This window comes from Eucyclogobius newberryi, unplaced genomic scaffold (assembly GCF_026437365.1).
Source record: "Eucyclogobius newberryi isolate DKJ021-1_F unplaced genomic scaffold, fEucNew1.0.hap1 SCAF_17, whole genome shotgun sequence".
Classification (NCBI taxonomy): Eukaryota; Metazoa; Chordata; class Actinopteri; order Gobiiformes; family Gobiidae; genus Eucyclogobius; species Eucyclogobius newberryi.
Genome location: NW_027315801.1, coordinates 30,487,712 through 30,504,153, shown reverse-complemented (window position 1 = coordinate 30,504,153; position 16,442 = coordinate 30,487,712). Strand labels below are relative to the sequence as shown.

The 16,442-nt window shown below is 41.2% G+C and overlaps 1 protein-coding gene across 2 annotated transcripts in view; it reads right to left on the bottom strand.

The window, feature by feature from the left end:
* Positions 1-14,240, bottom strand: part of lrp1ab (low density lipoprotein receptor-related protein 1Ab) — a 62,433-nt gene extending 48,193 nt beyond the window's left edge. For both annotated transcript variants that reach the window (XM_072449929.1, XM_072449928.1), the window contains exons 1-3: positions 13,992-14,240; positions 7,121-7,261; positions 793-930 (exon numbers count right to left, since the gene is read on the bottom strand). In XM_072449929.1, coding sequence (XP_072306030.1) covers positions 793-930; positions 7,121-7,261; positions 13,992-14,067 — 355 coding nt within the window. In that variant the 5' untranslated portion in view covers positions 14,068-14,240. The remainder of the gene's footprint in view (positions 1-792; positions 931-7,120; positions 7,262-13,991) is intronic.
* Positions 14,241-16,442: the final 2,202 nt, after the last annotated feature.

Below are 16,442 nucleotides of genomic sequence, written 5' to 3'. Positions count from 1 at the left end.
CCCTCAACAGGAAGGACAAAGGGCTGTGGATAAATAAATCACAACAACTTATCCTGAAAGAACAGAAACATTCTTAAAAAAATAAAAATAGTAAGCTTTATGTACAATTTTATAACTCTACTTCCATCGTTTTTGACTAGTTCATCCAAAGAATTCAACTGAACACTAGTAATAATATATTCTGTCACAGTATATGGAAATGTTCAGGAACTGCTTCACTGGGAGATAAACCTCCAACTTGACCAAACCTTTCTAAGCACCGCTGTCAACAACCTAAGAAATACTACTGACAAAGCGTGCTTTCAGACACTGGCGGCCAGGTATACGCGCACAACCCTGCAGTTTGTGTGAGAAAACACAGAAATGCTTGTGAAAGGCCAGACCTTTTCCTTTCCGTGAAGAGGTGGGGGATCACAAATAGCAATGCCAAAAGTCCTGGACACACTGCTGGAGTGTTTGTGCAGGGGGCAGTGGGCGTGTGACTGGCGCTGAGCGGGAAGGTAACTCTAAGTTTGTGTCCACTTGCATCACATGGTCAAGTCTGAGAGTGTTGACCATGATGCAAAGAAAAAAGCAGGTTAAATTATATATATGACCTGTGTAAAAGCTTGTAAGGGAGAGAAGATGACCATGTTGGACTTGCTCTTTCATCCAAGCTGTGCAACATGCTCACTTCAAGTTCAAACAGCTATGGCACATTTTACAGCTCATGGCATAAATAAGCCCTTTGACATTTCATCATGTTTGATTCTACAAACACTGGGTCATTTAGATCATCAATGTGCTCCTCACCTCTGCAGTGGGGGCCCTCATCCCAACCGTCGGAGCAGTCTGGGACCCCATCACACAACTTGTTCATAGGGAGACATACTTCCAGGTCCAGGCAGCCGTGCTCATTCACCGGACACTGCCGTACTCTGTTGTGAGTGCCTGTGAAAGAAAGAATGACATAGGATTCGTAAAGTGGTTGTGATCTGTTCATATCATTACTCAAGTCCATGTCAGTGTTTTTAAACTACTACAGTATAGTATACACGCCATCTCCAGAGAGGCCTTCATTCAATGAGTAAAAGATACAAAATATTCTTATTGGGCTCAATTTTTATCGGCTACATTTTATTTGCACAAAAAGGGTACTTTTAGTTCATGTTTGTAACATTTCAGCTGCATCTATTGACACAAATTATCTCTTAGTCCGTTTCATTGTGCAATTTTATTAGGGCAGATAATGCTGTTATTTACAATGTGTTTGGGAAGGGTTTATTAAGCTGATAAAATGCCACACACACACACACACACACACACACACTCAAGAAATATAATGCAGAAGGACAGGTAAATCAAGCCTTACTTTAAACTAAATAAGGCAAATTTTATCTTAAAAACATACATTAGATAATCAATTGTTTTTTCTTTTTTAAATGACGCATTACCAATCTCTACTTCATTTGAAATATGAGAATGACTAGCCAAAAAAAGCCTAAAAAGAAACCTACACTGGCCATATCCACCAAATCAGAATGAACTAACACAGGGTTCAACTCGCATCTCCGTCAGGCCGTCTCAGAGAAGACATGGCATGTTTTTTTAGCCTTCATAAAAACCACCATAAATGGAGCCAAAGTGATGTTTTGAGGTGTGTTCTTATCTGATAAAACCTGAGAGGGACATATTCAACAAGACAGGGATGAGGAGGAGACGGCTGAACGGGAAGTTGTGCCTAGGTGGCGTGAGAAAGCCCCGTGTTCTCTGCATGCCGATTGGCTGCCAGGGCTGAGGAGGGCCCAGACCCAAAGACCAGAGGGATTTACTGAGCTTTGCTCCTTCCTCTGTGGAGGGGGAGTGTGTTAACCACTGCCCTCGCAGCCATCCACCCCCCTTACCCCCTCCTGAGTACAGCTACATGAGCAATGAAATGATCCCAATACTGTAAAAATCACATATAAAAGGGTTTAGTTTACCGAGGTCTGGTAACAATCTTTATATGTACAGCACTTTTTAAAAACAAGGTCTATAAAGTGCTGCACACTGTGACGACTAAAGGGCAGAACATGGACAGGTATCCTTCTTGTACCTTCATCAATTCAATAGCATGATAACTCTGATCAAACATCAGGCAGGCCTGCTATCGCCCGACTGACATGACACTACCATCGGTCACTGTGTGTGGGCCACAGGATTGTAGTCACATGGACACAGTGTTATATAAAAATTAAGTTTTGTTTTAAATGAATTTGCATGTTCACTAAAATGTGAGCAAATGAGATTATGTAGGTTAAATAATGAACACATTTCTGGGCGCATCCATTCAAAATGACTGGAGTCTAATCTACTACATTATGTTTCCATGGAGGGTGAAGCTCACAAAAAGCAAACTAGCTAGCCAGTGTGAAAAGAGGGAGTGTCTCCTTGGCATTAACAAGTGTTAAACCTGCTCAAAGTGAAGAGCATTCTCTCCCCTTGGGCTCAAAGAGGATAACATTGCATTGGTGTAAAAGGGTTGCAAATGAGCATGAGTCAAATGCATGTCACCCTGCTAAGTGGAAGTCCTTTTACATGTTAAACAGAAGCTAAACTGGGAAAAGAATGGTTACATATAGCTTTTTTGTTTAAAAAAAAAAAAATAATAATAATTTGAGCAACTCCGATGACAGGGAAAGTACTTACATGCTAAGGCTTATTCAAACATCTGTTTCCATTTGCTGCCTCAACCACAAAGAATGCGGTCAATGCAAAAATGATAACCAAACACAGAAGGAGAGCGCCATTTCAGCTCCAACAAAGAAACTGACATAAAGTTGTGACACAGCACTCACTATTTAACTGTCTGGCGGTTCGATCTCCACTACACACTGTTGTTGTGTCCTTGGCAAAGACACTTCATCTGCCTTCAATGTCTGTGCAAAACTATTTGAATGCATACATGTAGGATTGTGAAGCACACACAAATACAGAATGTAAAATCATATCTATGTATTCAATAGAACATAAACCTTTGAACACTACATTGTCATTATTGTACAGCAGGCCCACAGATGCATCATGACCCACTTGTATCCCACCCTCTTACATTATCTTTGCTCTATAAAGATAACACTGCCCCTGCTACTATAAAAGTATTTATAAACAGCTTGCCTGTGCAAAGCACCATTGTTGGGACAAGGAATAAAACCCTACCCCTGAGGCCAGGTGAAACAACCTGCCTGCAACAAAATGAAGCAGAGCAGTCAGGGAGGAACAGGCCGTGCAGTGCCACACAGAGGATGACAGGGACATACCTGCCGACAGGCCTGTACAATAAGGAGCATTATTTTCTCTGAAACAGGGACTTCATGTCAGTGGCAGCATGCCAGGACCTTCACTTACACACCATGGACAATATTTCAGTAGATTCACATCCATAGAATAATGCTAATGCTAAGGCTACAGTAGTCTGTAACCCATGATATCATCTGTTGCCTCCAGCAGTTCTGCAGGTCAGTGACTCATGCATCAGGGCAGCACCACCACTTCAGCAGAAGTTGGTCTTTAGCTGCTCAACATAATTGTAATGTGAATGCATGGTTTGGGAATGACAGGCAATTAGGGCTTCAGACAGTATGATGCAGAAGAGTACACTTTCTTTTGAGATGGGTAACTGGGACACGCATCAAAGATCCTTTCCAGACAAAAGAACGTGTTTACAACATGAGCTTCTTTGACTGCAAGTGATTTCAAGATCATCGTAAACATAACAGGTGGTACTTACTCTCAGACTAAAGTGGAGCGTTGCACTCCAATTAGTGACATTGGGCGAGACCCAGATGCTTTCAGTTTTTACATATACACTTATGCATTATTCTTTGCCTGTCATGTTTCAGTCATTGGAAATATCATCAGGATTCAACTGCTGGGGAATCCCACACTGCCAAACGAAAAAAAACAAAAAAAACTTTGGTAAATTAATGAAAGCTGACTTCTTTTGCTTTGTAATTCTGCATGAGCACTTGTAAACAAAGTCTGCAGTGAGTAATTAACTTGAACTAGAGATAATGACGTAATTATAGTCGCATGCTGCTCTTACATTAACACTCTGCGGTCAGGCATGCTGCTGCACAAGTACAGATAGCCATCTTATAAACGACCTCAATTGAAAAAAAAGTGAAAGTTATTAAAACGTTGTAGACGGTTTTTCCAAGATTGAAAGATTAATTATTTGTTTTCAAAAGCAAAAACAAAGAGTAGTCCATGTTTGTGTAGCAGCATCAGCCAAAACGATATAAAAACAGAAGCTTTGAACAACCCGATAAGCTGCTGGATCACTACTGGTAAAAATAATGATCACACTGGTCAGACATTAATGTAGTTGTGTGGACACTGTAGTCATCTGGACACTAGTCGTGTGTACACTGTAGTCGTGTGGCCACTGTAGTCGTGAGGACACTGTAGTCATCTGGTCACTAGTCGTGTGTACACTGTAGTCATCTGGACACTAGTCGTGTGGACACTGTAGTCGTGTGGACACTGTAGTCGTGAGGACACTGTAGTCGTGTGTACACTGTAGTCATCTGGACACTGTAGTCGTGTGTACACTGTAGTCATCTGGACACTAGTCGTGTGGACACTGTAGTCGTGTGGACACTGTAGTCGTGAGGACACTGTAGTCGTGAGGACACTGTAGTCGTGTGTACACTGTAGTCGTGTGTACACTGTAGTCATCTGGACACTGTAGTCGTGTGTACACTGTAGTCATCTGGACACTGTAGTCGTGTGTACACTGTAGTCGTGTGTACACTGTAGTCGTGTGTACACTGTAGTCGTGTGGACACTAGTCGTGAGGACACTGTAGTCATCTGGACACTGTAGTCATCTGGACACTGTAGTCATCTGGACACTGTAGTCGTGTGGACACTGTAGTCGTGAGGACACTGTAGTCATCTGGACACTAGTCGTGAGGACACTGTAGTCATCTGGACACTGTAGTCATCTGGACACTGTAGTTATCTGGACACTGTAGTTATCTGGACACTGTAGTCGTGAGGACACTGTAGTCGTGTGGACACTGTAGTCGTGAGGACACTGTAGTCGTGAGGACACTGTAGTCGTGTGGACACTGTAGTCGTGTGGACACTGTAGTCGTGAGGACACTGTAGTCGTGAGGACACTGTAGTCGTGTGGCCACTGTAGTTGTGAGGACACTGTGGTCGTGAGGACACTGTAGTAATGTAGGACACTGTAGTAATGTAGGACACTGTAGTAATGTAGGACACTGTAGCCATCTGGACACTGTAGTAATGTAGGACACTGTAGTAATGTAGGACACTGTAGCCATCTGGACACTGTAGTAATGTAGGACACTGTAGTAATGTAGGACACTGTAGCCATCTGGACACTGTAGTAATGTAGGACACTGTGTTCATCTGGTCACGCTTTGTTTCCAAAACTGTGTCCAGATGATTACAATTGAAGCTTTTCTACATATGAAAGCAAAGTTTTGTGTAACATCAACCGACAGCACTGCAGAGACAAAAAATGCTTTTTGTTTCTATAATTTCTATATATTATGAATGAAAAAAACTGATCCAAATGTGTAAAATGTTATTATTTTTCCCTTAACTGCAGAAGAGCTTTGAAGAGCCCGATACCAGCACCATCAAGTACATTTTTCTGGCTCAAAAGTGGCCATAATTCTGAGCTCTTTACATCATGTTCACAGCAGGTCAGATAAGGCCTTGATGCTACTCTGAAACAAAAATACAACATGAATGAAGAGCCAAGATAAAAGTGAGGAAGTATTTTAAGTATGTCTCGCTCGTCTAACCTTTATCTGTGCTGGCTCTATCTCGTAGTGAAGTATCATCTGAAATATGAGCCTATGTTTCACTAATGCACTACAAACAAATACAAACAGCCCATCAGCGTGAACTCAACTGCAGAAGCAAATGTATTTAGAGGTGGGAGATGTATATCATGTATTACAAACACTGAATTTTTTGTATTGTCTGTAATAAAAACTGATGACCCAAAGGACTGCAAACAAAAACATGCAAACACGAATATAAAGTGGTATATTTCTGCATTTATGTGGTTGATTTTACAGTTCATTTTTGAGCCAAATGGAAACTTCAACATAGACATTTACAAACACATTAAGTGCCACAATATCATCTGAATAGTTTCATCAGGATTATCCACAAGAGATATATTTTTGTCTGTAAGGCCTAAATGAATTCGTCCAAAAACATGTTTCATAATGAAATAAATTGCAGTATTGTTATTTCTTTGTGATGCTACGTATCCAAAAATTACTGACAGCAATCTAGAATCAAACGTCTCAATTTATTTAGGGTATACTACTGATTATTTTCTTCAAATTTGGTGTATTACATCACAGAATATTAATACAGTGCAATTTTGCCCATCTCAAGGCAGCTTTAATATCACATATTCTTGACGTGGAAAAGAAATCGCCAGGAAGAATGTGTATATTTATATTTTTCTCTTAGGATTTCCTCTTAGGGACAACTCAAGGGTTTAGCCAAGGAGACTTTTCATCCCTTAATATCTTTACCCTTTAATAACACCTTAAATTTCATACTTGATATTGTGGGAATTAGTTTCATTACAATGTCACACTCTGGCCTTCCAGACATTGTGCTCCTAAATCCTGTGTGAAGATTAAATAGTGTTTTTAGGAGCAATAAAAAGGCCCTTAAAGCCAGGAGTCCACTGCTTGTTTCTACGTGCTACTATTGAGAGAATACTTGCAGCATGAGAGATGAAGGCGCACTCGCACACATAGACAGTAAAACCACATGAGCGCCAGCGTATAAACAGACAAACCTTTTAGCAGTACAAGATTATTGATGGAAGAGCACAGAGGTGAGAAGGATATTTGTCACGGTTTGACTTTTACGGACAACATCGGGTGTTCGAGAGACCAGACAGGAGGCTCAGACTAAACACAGCTGCGTAATTAAACACATAATTCACCAGAGAAGACGATCCACACACTGTGTCGTCAGAAAGAGCACAACTTTCCCTATTTCGGATGCATTATGTCTTATAACTCGTGATTCATACGGACTTTTATGGTTTGAGTTTGAAGCCAGGGCCAGTGCAATATGGCAATGACACTTACAGATATCTGGAGATTCGTCTGAGCCATCGGGACAGTCCTTCTCCCCGTCACAGCGCCAGCCTTTGGAGATGCAGGTCACCTGGTCCTTGCATACAAACTGCTTCGAGCTGCAAGTTTTGGGCTGCTCCTCAGTCTTGGGAGCTAAAAAAAAAAGGCAAACAAATGAGTGTGTTGTCACAAAATGTCTGGGAAGGTTTAACATTGCATTACAAGTTACTGTTTAATACAGAACACAGGAAATTTCCAGCTTGAGGTGGCTTAGATCTTAACTCTCAAGGATATAACAACATGCAAAGGTCAAAGTAAGTTTATAATGATGTTTTTGTATTTAAAAACCCTACAGACAGAGTTTTTGAAGGAAGAAAAACTCCCTGACAAGTTTACAAGCAACAGTGGTGCCTTTAGCTTTGGTTATGTTTGTAATTTCCTCTTTTCTTCCAGATGTTTTGGTTCTTTCTGTATTTCTTATTACTGCAAAGGTGATTTGAGCTGCTCTTTCATGTCTCACAACACAAACGCATTTCCATTGAAGTCGCACCATGGGAAAGAGAACATTTCGGAGCAGACAGTAGACACAGATTGTTGAGGTGTACCACAGGCTAAGGGCACTATAGCAGCAATTAGACTAGAGAGGCAAACAGGCTTTAAGTTAAGTCTGAAACTGAAAAAACAACAGGATGTTAAAATAAGACACGGTTTTTTAGAGTTCAAATCTTTTAGGTTGCCATTTTCCCAATGGCAAAATAAGGTAAACGTGATACACCGGGATCAATACCAACCAGGGTGTTCAGCAGTATCAAAAATAAGTAAAAATCTGTCGTAAAATGATGTTATCAATAAAAGAAAACATGGAAGAACGTACAATTATTTTGTTACAAGTCGCCGTTGTTTTTTTGTTACAGTCATAGTACTGAAATAGGTATTGAGTATTGATTCGAGCCCATTTCCATTAAAAATCAAGACACACGAACATTCACTTGAGGTTCAAATCATTAAATAAAAGGCGGAACTACGATACGTTTTAAAATAATTAACACACGAATGTATCGTTCCATATTACCGACTAATTCCCTGTGATGCTTAAGTTAAGTGTGTAATTCTCATTGTGATTCTGAGCAGTAAGAGCCCTCCCTGGACGCCTCTTGGTACTTGGCAAGCGAGGAGGTGTTTGGTCTGGGAGGTGGAGGTGGAAGGGGTACACCGCACAGGGGCTGGGATGTGACTGAAATTACAACAGAGCAGAGCATCAGGCTACAGCACCATCGCACTCCGACACAGAGGGATTTAGCGCTCTGCCTCGTGTGACAGCAAAACATACGTGTAAATAAATGATGAATAATCAACTGATAGTCTAAAGTCGATTAAAGAAAGAAGATATTTATTCGCTACGCATCCGATTATCAATCTGACCGCATCTCAACAAGTACGTCCTTTATCTAAAAGTACTATAAGACGTTGAGAACATTACCGACATTAAATACAGGGAAATGAAAATGCATGCAACAAAACACGCTCACGTATAATTGAGAAAGACTGAAAGGGAGCCTTGCCATGGCTCTGGTCCAGCCTGCAAGCTGTGCTGCCACTGAGCTTACCAATGTGCTGGCCCTTTTGGTGAAGCAGTAAATACACTAGATTAGCTTAAGATCATATGTTGCCATTTAATCTGCCTTAACACAAGGTGGCAAAACGGCAAAATTCAACTGAGCAAAAAGGTTTTGACCTGACAAAGCATAAAAGGGATTTCCTCAATTTCTATGGCCCTGTGTACAGCATCTCTTCTGAGTCCCACTTATTCCCTACGAGTGGGCATACAACTGGAAATACAACATTGTGGCTTCTAATTTTGTCTTGACTACACACCAGTGAAAAGTAGCTACTGAGAAGACCTCACAGCCTAATTGGAGGTTGTGGCTGAGGAGGGGTTAGTCTGAAGAGAGACTGACAGCCTTCCTCTCTCAGCAGTCTCCTTTTAGAGTCTTTAAAGTCATTTTTTCCTTTCTAAGAGATATTTTTGGTGGTCCAAATCTGAGCAATTCAAATTTCTATTAACAATCCAAACGATGGCATTACATTAGATGATATCATTGCAAGTTTTACCAACTGATGCCACAGACATAAACGGATGATAACAATGGGCTATTGAGAAGACATTATTTCCTGAAGAAGACATAATTTGGTATTTCGTATGTGATTCCAAACAGCAACCAGCCAAAAGTATCTTTGTGGACAAAGAGGACAGACCATAAATGACGCAGTGGTAACACTCAAAGGCGAAATGATAGAGGGCTCCAGACAGCGTCACCAGCTGGGACAAAACACTGACCCAGTTTTACTGCGATCTGCCTCTCCCTTAGTACGGCCATCTCAACACAAATCAACTCCAGATCCATGCAGTACATTCCAGCACCTTCTAATTGATTTCATCTGTGCCGAGCTCCTTCAAGAGTCACTATTGCAGATGAACAACTGCACACAAAGAACTACATCTTTCACTTGTACAAACGGTGGAGAGCACAAAAGCCTGGTGGGTTAGCAACTTAGTACAGAACTGATCTGTTTGATTATGTCTTAAGACTTTGTTACAATGCAAGTATTAAAAATAGCATTTAGCCGAAGTAAAAAAATAAAAAATAAACATATCTAATGAATAATAATCAACCTAGTTGCTGAGCATGATTTCTGAGTCTGGGACTGGTTTCGATCACAAGTCACTTTGCTGGCCCTCAGTTGGCCTTACAGAGTTCAAAAACCCTCAAAACAACTTGTTTAAATGTAATCTCTGCTGTAAAGTTTGAGTTTAGAAGGATTTCAAAGCAACACATTTTAGATTTAAATACATTGTTGGTGTCCCTTCTTAGCATCTTTTTATAATTACCAATACAAGGCATTTTCAATACTGTTTTTTTTGTATTGTACTAAATTGTTTGTATTATACTTTTTAACAGCACCCTGGCTGAGTAATGAGTTGTAGTGCAGTAAAATTCAACAATGGAATAAACATGTATTGTATTCCATTCGCACCTACATTTTGTGTTGTAAAATCAAGAAGGAAAGAAGAACTGAGAACAAACTATGGATCTAGAAAAGGCAAAAGTATCTAGCTATTTCAAGGTAAACATATAATTTTGTTTTAGCCTTGTAGGGCTGCAGTGCTTTAGTCATGCAGTCAATAACTGCAACCAACCAGTAGAATTTATACATTTTATTAGTTAACTAATTATTGGGTGTAAATAATAAATATAATAATATGGACCACAGCAGAGAGGACAACATTTGAAGTGAGTTAGCTAGAGTTTAATCAGCCTTTTCACTCATGAAGATGCTGTTTACTAGTACTTGTCAGTATACATATTCATTTTTGTGAGCTTTTGCCACAAATTGCCAGTGCCAAGGCTTTTGCTCAATAAATCATTGCACAAGAATGTCTTAAGTTGACTATGGCCTTGGTAGCAGTTTGGACCTCTGAGGTAACATGATGAGCCTCAGCATGTCGTCCAAGACCAGAGTCATGAAAAACATGGTAAAAGACTTTAAATGAACGCATATAGCATTGGCCACATTTTACACCCACTTTGTAGTCCAAGCAAAGCACTGTTTATAAAAGAAAAAGCTAAGATTCAGCTGTTATGGAAACACAAAATAGGAGCCATCAAATAAGGGCTGGACCACATAAATTCCTGCGCTCACTACAACAGATTCAGCAGTAAACCCCGTCTGGGCAACTTTCATGTGAACTTCCCAGTAACAAACACAAGGCTGTAAGAAGGAAAGGACTAGCGTAGTCTAGGACGACACTGGAACATTTGTTTCGGTTAATAATGTTCAATGGTTTAATGTGACTTGATATATTTACTCATACGAGTCGTTTAAAAACCAGGAGGAGGACGACATTGTAACTGCAGAGAATGACTCATAAACAAATGAGTCGTCATCCTCTTCACATCCTCCAGCACACCTCTCACCACATATCCACACATCTTTACACCCTTTTCAGTTTCATTTGATTAAATTAGAACATAATTGTATTCAAGCTCAAAACATTGCTGGAGTTTGCAATTGAGAAATTGCAGTGTCCTAGGAATAATCAGTAGTTGTCCACACTTAGACAACAGGGTGAATACAGAGTGTTATCACAGGGTGGTCCCATTTCCCTGCACCTCACTGTAATAAACATGTACAATAAAATGACACAAATCTGCAGTGACGACATGTGTTTGGGGACAACTGAGTAGCTCCTTCAATAGCAGACCAGGACATAATAAGATTGTTTTATTGTGTTAGCCAATATATTGTACCAATATCTGCATTGACAAGCGTTATTTGAAGACTTGGATGTATTTGGATGTGACCAGGCTCGTCAAAGCTCCATCTGGGCCTGGTCACTACTTGTATGAGAGGCTGAAAACCAGGTGGTCATAGTGAGTACAAACTGTTGCATCTGTGTGAGTGTGAGTGTGTGAGTGAGTGTGTGTGGTGGTTGAAGGAGCCGATGGCACAGCTTGGCAGCCTTGCTGTGGCAGCTGTGGCTACATATAAGCTTACCACCATCAGATGTGCTGTGGAATAATAATACAATATAAAGCATGGCTAGGGGCCAAAAAAGCACTATATAAATCATATGCACTCAAATAATTTATGTAAAAATAATGTATTACTATACTCTTTTTTTCCCCACTTTTTTTTAAACAGTGCTTCAAATTAACAATAACTGAATTTATATTAATTTAATATCCTATGATTTGGGGGGAAATGATCAAAACCAACCCAAAATAGCAACAGAGCTAATCGGTGGCCAGTCTGAAGCGTTCTCCATTGATGTCCAAGTAAAACAGAAAGCATAAAGCCAGTATTCTCACAGTTGTGTCAGGCAAACGTTGCAACCCCCTGAAAAATGTGAACACCCATGTGTGCTCTCTTTATAATGTTCATGGAAAATGCCTCCTCTTGATTCACCATCTGAAACTACACACAAAACCAGCCAAAGGTCTTAGGATCTTTTTTTTTTCATGACAGGCATATTCTAAAACACATCTTTACAAATAAGCAACGAGAGAAAAACTAAGTGTTGAGAAGCCCAGGAGATGCTTCTGCTCGAGGTCATGAAGAGCTCAGTGGTCCTGGGAGCCAACCACAGCTCCCAAAACAAATAACAGTTCAAAAGACATTTGGTCCAACAAATCTAATAAAACAGACACATTTTGGAAGTCTGCTTCTTAGAGCTGTGCGAATCGACACCAACTATTGATATTTTTTATGTATAATTGTATGGGCTATGTACATATTTGTCTTAAATATTCCATAAACATGAGCCGTTTATAAGTAATGGCTAACTTAAATAAATAAAACTGTAAATGATCTACAATGTTAATAAAGTATAATATGTGTGTATAAGTAAATTTCCCTACAAATAGGACATTTTATTTTGATTTATATATGGAATCGATATTCTTGATTCCAGTTTTGAAATCTATTGGAATTGTTCAAAAATGAATGAAGAAGCTGGTATGGCCCCAGTGCTTCTGTCATGTGGACCAGTAGAAATGTATTAACACGGTCATTTTATTTGACAAGTTTAGTATGAAACCACTTGAAAGGACATAGAACGTGCAACTATATCCAAAATGCATGGTTTGAGATACAAGGCAGAGAATTCGAAGTAAACATATAGCCAGGCTCCATAGACGTTAAAAGAAATAAGGAATTCATCTTATTTTGACTCCATCTTAACAGAAAATAATAATTCTGTTGCACAAATGACTAACATTGGTAAGTAAACAATTACAAATGTAATTGTGCTGATGCTGACACAGTCCTCTGGGACCTCAGACAACACTAAACTGGTGTGACATAACACTGGCTTTCTCCAACCCGGACTCCCTATGATGTAACCGTTTCAGTCTCTGAGTGAAGTTTATTCTCGCTTCACCAGCCTTCGCCCCTGACTCTGGCTCAAGCCCCCTCCTCCCCCATCTCCTCCCCTTTGCAGTCACATCTAAGTTGGATTAATGGTCTTCCTGTGTCCAGATGTTGCATACTGATGAAGCCAGTGGGAGGAGCATGGTGGCTCATGAGGCCATGCTCTGGAAATACCTCACTTTTAAAATAAAACACAACATTCTCTACGACATGACAGCATTTAGCCTCCAGTACAAGCCCATCACATCCAGATCAGCAAAACAGACAAGCAATGTCTAGAATGCACATATTTGGAGAACTTAAGGAAAGTGGTTATGAATGAGGAGCCAGATGATAAGACACCAATATGAAATATAGCAACAAGCTGCAGAGCAGGCCTCCTGAGCAGCTCTTACATGCACTGCCCCAAACACAGGGGCCAGGACTGGTCAAAATGAGGGCATTTCAGGAATAGCAGCCCTAAAAGTTGAAACTACTCTATTCGCATGTCTGAGACAAACACACAGCCTCACAGTCCCAGTGATGTGACTGCTGCAAACTGATGTGTGTGACGGGACCAGAGCGGCTCCTGGGGGACCCAGCGACACGGTTTGTGAATGAAGATGGTTGTATCACTGAGAAATACCACGGAGGGAATAAAGTGCAGGCCAACGCTGTTCTGTATGAGTCAGTGTTAATGCTTGGATGTGGGTCGAGTGTTGTTGCTTGTGTTGTACCTGCTGAATGTAAAACAGGGTCTGGCATCCTCAGCAGGCCTGTCTGTGAAGGATAGGCCACAGCTTTGAGCGCTGAGAGTGCTACTTTGTTTGTGATTAAGGCTTTCTGGAGGTCGAGCCTAACGTGATGATGAGACCGTGTGTCCTTCAGGACAACTCATTTGCCTGATTTCCTGATGCGCACAGTAAAGTGTACACGAGTATCACAATGCGAGGCAGAACAACAGGCTTCTTACCTACGGTTACGCCGTTAGAAGATAGAATCCCGGTGAAGAACAGTAGAAATCCAAAGAGGACCAACCTCATCGCCATCTCCTGAGCAGTGCCCGATGGCACTGCTGTTGGGAAGGAAAGGGGGAAAGTTAGCTGGATTTTTTGAAGCAAGCAATCTAGGCAGACAGCACATCCGAACCCCTTCTTCTCGGTCCGGGGGTTTGTGCGTCCAGTCGCTCACGGAGCCGCGCACAGACGCGACACACGGCGGATCACAGCCTCTCAGGGCTATAGACAATGCAGCAGCACATTCATGGAAATGTCTAATTGATTCTTAGCTTTCAAACATGATGCTCGGCGCAGCAGCTGTAGTGTGTCTCCAGACAGCTCTTCTTCACCACACCATGCCTCCCGGTTCCACAGAGAGTCCGTTATCCGCGGCAGCGCGCGCTCTCAGCTCATCACGCGGAAAACTCTCAAATCAAAATTAAAAAGTAAAAGCCGTTTCCCTCGCGTTACCAGTGGCTCTCTCTGCTTGCGGCTGCATGAGTGGTTGGGTGGCGATCCTCACTCCAGCACCCCCCAGTACAGAGACCGCCGTGACGACACAAGAGACCAGCAGCGCATGCGCGTTTTCCCCTTCAGTTCCATGCGCCTTTTCCCCATGCTTTTCTCCATACGTGAGGCCCTGGTGGTCAAAGGTGGTATTGCCGCTGGAAATGTATCTCAGCAATGTTGACCAAGTTTGTTTTTTTCTGGAAAAAGACAAACAGAGGTAGGAACTATGTACAACGCATAAAACTGGCGTCCAATAAAGGTTTGTTACAAGTCAGATTTGCTATTGCGCTGTAACGAAGCCTAGAAAAAAAGTCTCCTGCACCGAAGTCATATTTGTGGTCAAACACCGCCCCCTTGTGGTCAAACAATGTTATCAAAAGCAGTGTGACTTGTCCTCCCATGATGGTCTGTCCTCCAAAGATGATGGTCCCTCCTCCAGCGCCTCATCCTCTGTTGCCTCAGACATTCACTGAGCTGTTGGGGCCTTGTCCTTGATGCTGGATGTCCACAGAGGGCGCTGAATGTCTAGAAATACACAGGCTGTATCAACTGAACTGTAGGTGCAAACTACAGCTTAACCTGAAACAAATTAAACATTGAAAAGGGCTTTAAATTCAACTAAATAGAGATAGGCCACCAATAGATACATTTATTCTTGTTTTCCTTGGAAATTCAGACAAATATGATCATTTTTGTTTTTACAAACCTTAAGCCTGACCATGCCATGGACACTTGGGTCATCAGGAGACAGACTCTGCTGTAGAGTGGTATCAGGCTGGCAAAGCTCCAGGCACATCTGCACACTTGTGTTCTGACATAGTTATTATTATGAGCCTCTGAAATAAAAATAAAATAAAACAATAAATACATTGATTGTAAAAAAAATGAAAAAATAAATAAATAATTAAATGTATTATTTCTCTAGAGCAAAAAATAATCTAAATTGACCCGAGAAGGGATCAAGAGGAGGCTTTTGCCACACGGATGTTTATTTATTTTATCTTTTTCAAAATTAAAAAAACATTGATTCATTTTCTACCGCTTGTTCCCTTTAGGTCTCGTGGGTGACTGGAGCCCACTATCCCAGTGACTTTGGGCCTTAAAAACACATAAAACAAATAAAACAAACAAACAAACAAGGAAAGAATAGGGTGTGGCATCCAAAGGAAAAGAAAGAAAAGTCCCATTTAGTCCAGTTCCGCTTAAATTTGTCAATTTTCAGATTGAGTCCATGTGTGATTTTTTTCCATTTTCCATATGTTGGTTGTGATGTCGTTCAGTCCTTAATTGTTGGTGCAGTTTGTGTCATCCATTTTTGTGATGGCCTTGTCCCAGCAGAAGTTTCAAATGTGTGTGCACTCTTGAGTTGTGTGTGCACTCTTGAGTTGTGTGTGCACTCTTGAGTTGTGCGTGCACTCTTGAGTTGTGTGTGCACTCTTGAGTTGTGCGTGCACTCTTGAGTTGTGTGTGCACTTTTGAGTTGTGCGTGCACTCTTGAGTTGTGTGTGCACTCTTGAGTTGTGTGTGCACTTTTGAGTTGTGCGTGCACTCTTGAGTTGTGTGTGCACTCTTGAGTTGTGTGTGCACTTTTGAGTTGTGTGTGCACTCTTGAGTTGTGTGTGCACTCTTGAGTTGTGTGTGCACTCTTGAGTTGTGTGTGCACTCTTGAGTTGTGTGTGCACTCTTGAGTTGTGCGTGCACTCTTGAGTTGTGTGTGCACTCTTGAGTTGTGCGTGCACTCTTGAGTTGTGCGTGCACTCTTGAGTTGTGTGTGCACTTTTGAGTTGTGCGTGCACTCTTGAGTTGTGTGTGCACTCTTGAGTTGTGTGTGCACTTTTGAGTTGTGCGTGCACTCTTGAGTTGTGTGTGCACTCTTGAGTTGTGTGTGCACTTTTGAGTTGTGCGTGCACTCTTGA